This window comes from Numida meleagris, chromosome 4 (genome assembly GCF_002078875.1).
Source record: "Numida meleagris isolate 19003 breed g44 Domestic line chromosome 4, NumMel1.0, whole genome shotgun sequence".
NCBI lineage: Eukaryota > Metazoa > Chordata > Aves > Galliformes > Numididae > Numida > Numida meleagris.
Window position 1 is genome coordinate 51,661,191 of NC_034412.1, and position 7,137 is coordinate 51,668,327.

The 7,137-nt window shown below is 52.1% G+C and overlaps 1 protein-coding gene across 4 annotated transcripts; it reads right to left on the reverse strand.

The window, feature by feature from the left end:
• HPSE (heparanase) lies at window positions 1–5,015 on the reverse strand. Of its 4 annotated transcripts, none has more exons than XM_021397225.1 (12): window positions 4,724–5,015; window positions 3,755–3,900; window positions 3,471–3,596; window positions 3,178–3,351; window positions 2,935–3,106; window positions 2,772–2,819; window positions 1,984–2,077; window positions 1,654–1,760; window positions 1,466–1,580; window positions 1,077–1,195; window positions 808–954; window positions 1–634 (listed from the first exon to the last, which is right to left on the reverse strand). In XM_021397225.1, exons 1-12 carry the CDS (start codon window positions 4,882–4,884, stop codon window positions 475–477), a joined length of 1,569 nt encoding a protein of 522 aa, XP_021252900.1. In that variant the 5' UTR covers window positions 4,885–5,015; the 3' UTR covers window positions 1–474. The 4 variants fall into 4 exon arrangements, with proteins under 4 accessions (XP_021252900.1, XP_021252899.1, XP_021252902.1 ...); XM_021397224.1 differs by having other exon boundaries at window positions 1–694; XM_021397227.1 differs by lacking the exons at window positions 1,466–1,580; window positions 1,654–1,760.

Consider the following 7,137-nt stretch of genomic DNA (forward strand, 5'->3'; position numbering starts at 1 on the left):
TGCATTTAAATATAAATTTTATTGTGCCTGTTTGATCACAGTTCCAAAGAATGTCCACTTGCTTGGTGCTCTAAAGCCTTCATGTGAACCACAAGCCAATCCTCTGCCTTGAAACCCCACTGAGCCGATAGCATCTTTTTAAAGCTCAAAGAAGGGAAGTACGGTGCATGTTAGTTTTCCCCCTGCTGTGCTCTGAACATTGTAAGGCACTGATGGTGGTGTGAGTTACGTAATTCCAAGAGAACCAACTGCACTGGTGGGAACTCACCTTACACAGATGCGAAAAGCTGCCATGAGACAAATTTCTGCCCAAACAGGCTGTTTTCCTAGCAGGAAGGATGCGTGCCCCTCAAGGGTTGCTCTCAGGATGCCAAAGCCTTTATGGTGACCTGGCTTTCTCCAGCCTGTGACCACAATCTCCCTACCTGGCAAAAACAAGTGGCACCGCGTGGCGAGCCCTATTACCCTGCGTGCTCAAATGCAAGCAATAGCCTTAGCGTTCCTGATCACGTAGAAACCGTAGGAGAAGGCTGGCAGGCCAAGTGTGCTGCCAGGGGCAAGGGCCATCTCATGCAGTGCAGGGAGCGTCTCATCGTCCACCATCCGCAGTAGGCGGCCGTTCAGCTGCACCTCCCTGCCGAGGCATGATGGGATGCTGCAGGCCTGCTTGCCAGCATCATCTCTGGCTCTGGGTCTGAGCAAGGGCACCCGGAGCAGCACGACAAACAGCCCCAGAATAAGCAAGGTTTCTGAGGCTGCCTACATGCTGCTCAGTCCTAGCTCCAAGAGGAAGAGGTGTGAGCTCACCTGGACAGGATGCTGCCCTTGCCGTGGGGCAGCAGCAGGTACTGATCCACGCTCTTACTCCACAACTGCTTAGGCAGCTGCAAGTTCTGGGTCACATTGTAGAGGTTCAAGGCAAACAGCGTCACATCTCCTTCCCGGTATTTGGGGCTGCATGAGAGAGACAATGAGTTCAGTAGAAACAATAGGCACCCACACACTACCTCTTTGCCACCGCCCCCGGGCAGCTTCACGGCCGTGGTGTTGCCATCATGTGGGCAATTGCTGCTTACTGCTGGGGGTTGGTGCAGTGCAGGTAGACCCGCAGGCGCCGCACATCCGCTCGCTCCACGCTGACCTCCAGTACCCGGGTGCCCACCAGCCTCTTGTACAGCAGCGACAGCCAGTAGTCCTGGGGGGACGGCATTCATCTCCACCTAGCACTCATTTTTTTCTGGCAAATCCACTTTTTTTCCCCATAGCTTTTCACGTCACCTGGATTTTGGCAATGCTATGCCCCTTCTGCAGGGCACTGTGGGGCTGGCAGGGAACCCATAGGGGACACACTGCCCTTCATGCAGGAAAACCCCATGCCAAACCTACGGGCACAACATCAGGGAGAAATGCCCAGTGTTTTTGGCAGGCCGGTGACGTGGTGTTTCCCGACAGGTCATGTACGCACCGGCAAGGGCTCAAAGCTGGCATCCACCAGGTGATAGCTGCCAGCACCGAAGAAGACCTGCCTCATCACCACGTCGATGCCACGCCGGGCTGCCAGCCCCAGCTTGTCCAGCCACCTGCCAGGAACCAGCCGCAGGTCACACCGGGGCTCAGCGTTAGAGCAGCTCCCAGGCTCCCGCTGCCACTCACATGAAGCCGGCCACATAGGTGTTGGAGAGCTGGGGGGCCCCCCCACCATATGCTGAGCTGGTCTCACCCAGCCATACTTTCTTGCCGGGCACTGTTGCTTCCACAATCTGTGTGGAGAGGGAAGGGAAATAGGAGACAGGTCAGGTTTTGTCCACTGAAGTTACTGCAACCGCCTATGCCCTGTGCACTTCTTAATACTTTTGCTAAAATTAAGGTTTTTTGCGCTGTCAGAAGCAGCTGAGCTTTGAGGATGCTTATTAATTGTTGCACAGCAGACCAGTCTCTGTGCAAAGCCTAATGGGGGAGGGAGGTTTGAAGAGGAGCAGGCACCTCCAGGACATCACGCACGGCTGTGGCAAAGGAGTCCAGCACGTCAGGGCTCAGGAAATCCTCCCTTGTTGCACTTCGACCATTCACATAGTAGCTGATAATGGAAAAAAAAACAACGGCTGAAATGAAGGAAAAATACCAACACTGGTGCCTGCTGTCATGCAAGGTCAATCGAAGTGTCCCTGCACCAGCTGAGAAGCTGCTGAGCATTTGTTCTAAGGAACAGAGCCACTGCTTGTCCTTGCAACCACTCCGCATCCATCTGGTTTGCCCCATGCTGTGCCACATCTCTTCACAGTCACACATCTTTCTGTGGCTGGGGAACTCGGTGCAAGCCCCAGGTGTGGGTAGAGAGGTCCTGCAGGTGGACCAAAGTTGCTCTTGGTTCCCACCAAAGTGCAGCATACGCCAAAAGGCTGCGAAGCTCTCCGTGCGAGAGGGAGAGATAGGGTGCAGCTCTGCGTGCTGTTTAGAGAAGCCAAGCTGCTGTGCTCTCACTTCTCTGCACATCACTTCTCTTTTCATTGGTAAAACGTGTTTAGCAATCAAAGCGACCTTGCGTGCACTGCATTCCCTGCTGCTGTGTCTACACTGCAACTCCTGGCACAGATTTTGAGTTTTCCTCGAATACTCTGCTGTTGAGAGGAAAGCACTATACAGAGGCATCGGGGACCTGCCAACAGAGGTGTTTCACCTCCTCCTTTCCACTAGCACATGTGAATTGACATTTCATAAAAAAAATATAACAGCCAACAAGCAGAGCAGCGATAGCAGCTGAGGGTACTCACTGGTGCCAGGTGACAGAGTCAATCGCCTTTCCTCCGGATTTCAGGAAGCTGCAGTCAAACAAGGGTTAGAGCAGATACTGGTGACATGCTGCAGCACCCGCCCTGGAGCACATCGTTACTACCCTTCCATCAGTGTCATGCAGGCCCCGGGCACCCTGCCTACCTTCTGAGCAGGTGCTGGGTGCGCTTGCGAGGCTGCCCCACGTCTGGGCCATACAGCTCAGCATGTTGGTACAGGGGGTGCTGGCTCAGGAGCTGTCGCAGGTGGATGAAATCCTGTCCCAACTGGAAGCCATCGATGTAGATGCCCGATTTTTTCCTGAAGCTGTTGGGCTCTGGGGAGGAGATGCCCATCAGCACCACCGTGTGCACAGGGCTCATCCCCAGCCAAAGTGTGAGTTCTTACCGTTGCCCAGTTCCCAGGAGATGTTGTAGCCACGCTGTGCACAGTAGCCCAGCAGCTGCCTGGCGTTGGAGCTGTCCCACCGCAGGCCGGCCCTGCGCAGCAGTGCGTTCAGCCCAAACACCAGGCGGAAGCCTGAGCAGCTGGCAAACGTGTGCAGGATGTCCAGCGTGTTCCCTGCAGGGGGCAGAGGACAGCTTCACCCTGAGGCCTCAGCGTGGAGCTGGGCACCACGGGGTGGAGCGCTGTGACCCATTGGTTGTAAACCCTGCAAGGAAAACCCATCAAAAACCTACTTGTAATGGTGGTGTTTTTGTGCTTTTTCCAGGAATGTTCAGCAAGGAGCAGTTTCTCCTGGAGGGGCCACTGGGTGAGCAGCAGCTCTGGAACCACAGCAAAGCTGGGCCATGTTCTGCACACATCTGTAGGGCAGAAGAAGGATGGGAGACACCAAGCTGTCGTCACCACATCAGGACAACATGCAAAAGGTCATACCCACCACCAGGAAATGGGAGAGGTGTGCGTGGGGCTGAGCACTAGACATCAGTTTCTGTGCAGCATGGGGTCCTATCCCTCTTACCTCCCTTGGCCTGAAGTTCTGACAGGACTTTCTCTTCCCAAGTCGAATCTTTGTTGGGATTGAAGATCAGGAAATCTGTACTGGTGCCGCCAAACCTCAGGAAGCCTGGGGAGAGCCCACTGGCCAGAGCGCGCAGCTTTGGGTGTCTGTGGAAGGTAAATTAAATTGCAGGGTCATCTCCTACATGGAGGCAAAACATCAGCAGCATTCAGAGGGACACCTTGCAGCACAGGACCTGAGCCACCCATCTCATCAAAGTGTGGGCTTCAAGCTGGCTGTGCACCATTTCTCCCTATTTCCACGGACAACCACCAAATGGATGGATTTTGTACCGAAACCAGAATGCATGTGGAATGAGTGTTCAAAGTAAAGCAGATGTTGTGCAGGGCATGAAGTTCCAGTGCTATCTCGGATGGCAGCAACCCTATCTCACCCTGTGGGGACACTCAGCAGATACAAGGCCACCAAGCACTTCCTGGTGTCATCGTGGCAGCCAGAGCTGTCCGCCTTCAGATAAAGCTGGAACTGCCTTCCAGCTTTGCTTTGGAGCAGTGGGGCAGGGCTAGAACTTGGGATCGGGTGGGTGAAAAGGAAAGAAATTAAATGGTTTTAAGACAAACAAACAAACAAAAAGTTGAATCGAAAGGAGAAAAGAACGAAGAAATAGAGGTGAAGGAACAGACCAGGGGCCCATCGCCTGGCAGCCCTGAGCTGCCCTGGGATTTGCTCACAGGGCACAAAAAGGCTTTGATTTTATCAGCTCCTGATTCACCTTCACGCACAACAGAACCTCCCTGGCATTTACTGGGGCTCACAGCACCCAGAGCCCCACCAAGCGTCCACAAAGCCGCATGAAGGCTCAGCCCGCTTCTGTCCCAGCCAGCAGCATCACTGCCGGCCAGCATCACACACCATCACCTGGCATCCTCTCACCCGTTCCCCCAGGAGTGGGGTGGCTGCAGGGCTCACCTGAGCAGGGCGACAAAGCGCGGGTCACGGGCCAAGCTGGCGTCCAGTGTGAGAGAGAGGAAGGCTGGGCTTACCGCCCCGATGGGTTCACGCAGCCCCAGCTGCAGCTCTGCCGCCTGCCTCGGCGGCACAGCCAGCAGCAGCAACAACAGCTCCAGCATCCTTCCTCCTCCTTCTCACCTTCCTCCTCCTCTGGGCCACGCTGCCGCCCCTGCACCACCCCTGGAGGGCGGGCAGCCCCAGCACCGCCCCACAGCTGCCCGCTCCCGGTTTTCCCGATATGAAGTCACTCTCCGCCAGAGCAAGACCAACCAGATCGCATCAGCACTGCCGTTTGTAAACACACCCACGGCTCTGCTGGAGCGGAAGCATCAGCGACACTCCTCTTGGCATCATGATCTCCAGGATGCTTCCCATTTTGGTGTATGGTACGTGTCTATCCTTTGCAGGGTGAGTTGCAGTAAGTCCTGCATCCACCCCATGGGTGTTGCAGCAGCCACCCAGGCCTGCGACTGGGACGTGGATCCAATGGTCCACACTACATTTGGGATGCAATCCACAGAGAGCAGATGGTGGGTACGATGGGTCCAGGGCTCGCTGACCTTTAGGGAGCCCACAGCCACTTGCAGCTGCAAAGTTACACAACAGGTATTACACAGCAATTAGCATCACTTACTGGGGGCATTTTCCGCATTGCATTAAGCACATTTTAAAATCCTGCACGTGAAGGGAGATGGATACAGAAACATTTGTCACTCACAGAAGTACAAGCAGAGTGCTGTACTGGAAGCTACAGAGTAAGGGCGTGAGGGCCAGGACATGCTTAAAAACCCTTCCTTACTGCTAAAGCTCCACACTAGCCCTGTCCCCCAGCCACCACTTCCGCTGCTCCCAAGCCAGTGGTGCCCTGGGAAGGTGCACAGCAGGAGTTTGTAACAATAACAGCACTTTCTAGGCATTTCTGCAGCCCAACCACGGAAGCACTGAGCTATCACCAACAGCAGCACCCCAGTTCTTCCTGAGTGAGAACCAGCTGACTTCTATTTATGTGTGCAAAGGGAATGCAGAAGGGAAGAATACCCTGTGCAAAGGGCAAACAGCTCTTGTGGCATCGCAACATTTATGCAGATGAACAAAACTGGCAGTGTCAGATTAACTTCTTTGTTTCTACATAAGAAACCCCATTACCTCATTGAAACAAAACTCAGTTGCAAAAGTAGATTACATACTGAAAATGAGGCCTCCTAAATAATTAAAACCACAGGCTGTGTTTCCCAAAGGCCTCCTGCATCATCCTCATGTCTCCTCGCATTTTACACCACAGGTCTTTGAATTCAGAAGCCAGATGAATTATCTACAAATTGAAACAAACCTTCACATGCTTTGTTTTCATTGCAACCTGCACCCCATGCCAGGCCTGTGAAAGTGATGAATGAAGCTTTGAATCGCAGGATGAAGCGAGAACTGCCTACACAGGGCCAGCTCACGCTGCAGCACCTTTCCAGAATGCAGAGACCACAGCAGCGAACCTGGCTGCAAGCCTCCCGCCAGCCCCTTCTGGACGCAGCTTTCTGCAAGCCACATGCAGAACCACACATGTGGTGAGAGAGAGGGTTGCAAGTATTGCTCTTGGCCAGCAGGTTAGCTACCTGCTGTAAGGATTTATTGCGTTATTTGTAGAGGATTAATTCAGAAACATTTACGTGTTTTTATGCTTGTTTCCAAAATCCCTCAGAGTATGAAGTTCCAAGTAAGACCATTTCAAGTTAGAGTAACAGTTGAGCAAACCAATAAGCCTTTAGAGCATCCGGTTAGGCGTTGGAAATAATTTACGGTTTAAGTTCCTGGCCTGGTTTAATACTCCAAGTATTCAATTCCATTTATTAAAATCCCAAAGCCAATAGAAAGTAGGAGAATTAACCTTTTTAGAGGCATTTTTCCACCAAAAGAAGGCTAACAGATTATTTACTTGTTTACTCAAGGTTTCTCTAATGAAACAAGCAAATCAGCAGCAAAATACTACTCATCATTTATTCACCACAACCTTTTGCAGCAGAGACAGTTCTTTACTGCAAACCCTACTGGGATTTGATCACTCTTCATGTGAAGTGCTTTAACATTATCACGTTTTACACAGCAGTTTGAAAAAGGAGCTCACTGTGTCGTGACTAAATGTCTAAGTCATTTTTAAAGCTACTTTTACGAAGCCTACCTTCTTCTTGCTAGAGCTGCTCTCTTCTTTATGGCTTTCAAAATCCTTACTACAACAACTATCATTTACGTTTGTAGTCTCAGAAGTTGATATGGCTTCTGATATAGCCTTTAAAATTCAAAAACCTTTAAAGAAAATTTATACCCTATTTGAAAGGCTTTTACAGAATCACCCTCAACAATTCTCTCCCCAGGCATTAAGA

Excerpts from the sequence above, each read along its gene's own strand:
- HPSE (XM_021397224.1), bottom strand. The coding sequence starts at position 4,884 with ATGCTGGAGCTGTTGTTGCTGCTGCTGGCTGTGCCGCCGAGGCAGGCG. Across the intron at positions 2,078-2,771 it reads GACTCTGTCACCTGGCACCA|CTACTATGTGAATGGTCGAA; the intron begins GTGAGTACCCTC and ends TTCCATTATCAG. Across the intron at positions 955-1,076 it reads CACTGCACCAACCCCCAGCA|CCCCAAATACCGGGAAGGAG; the intron begins GTAAGCAGCAAT and ends TCTCTCATGCAG.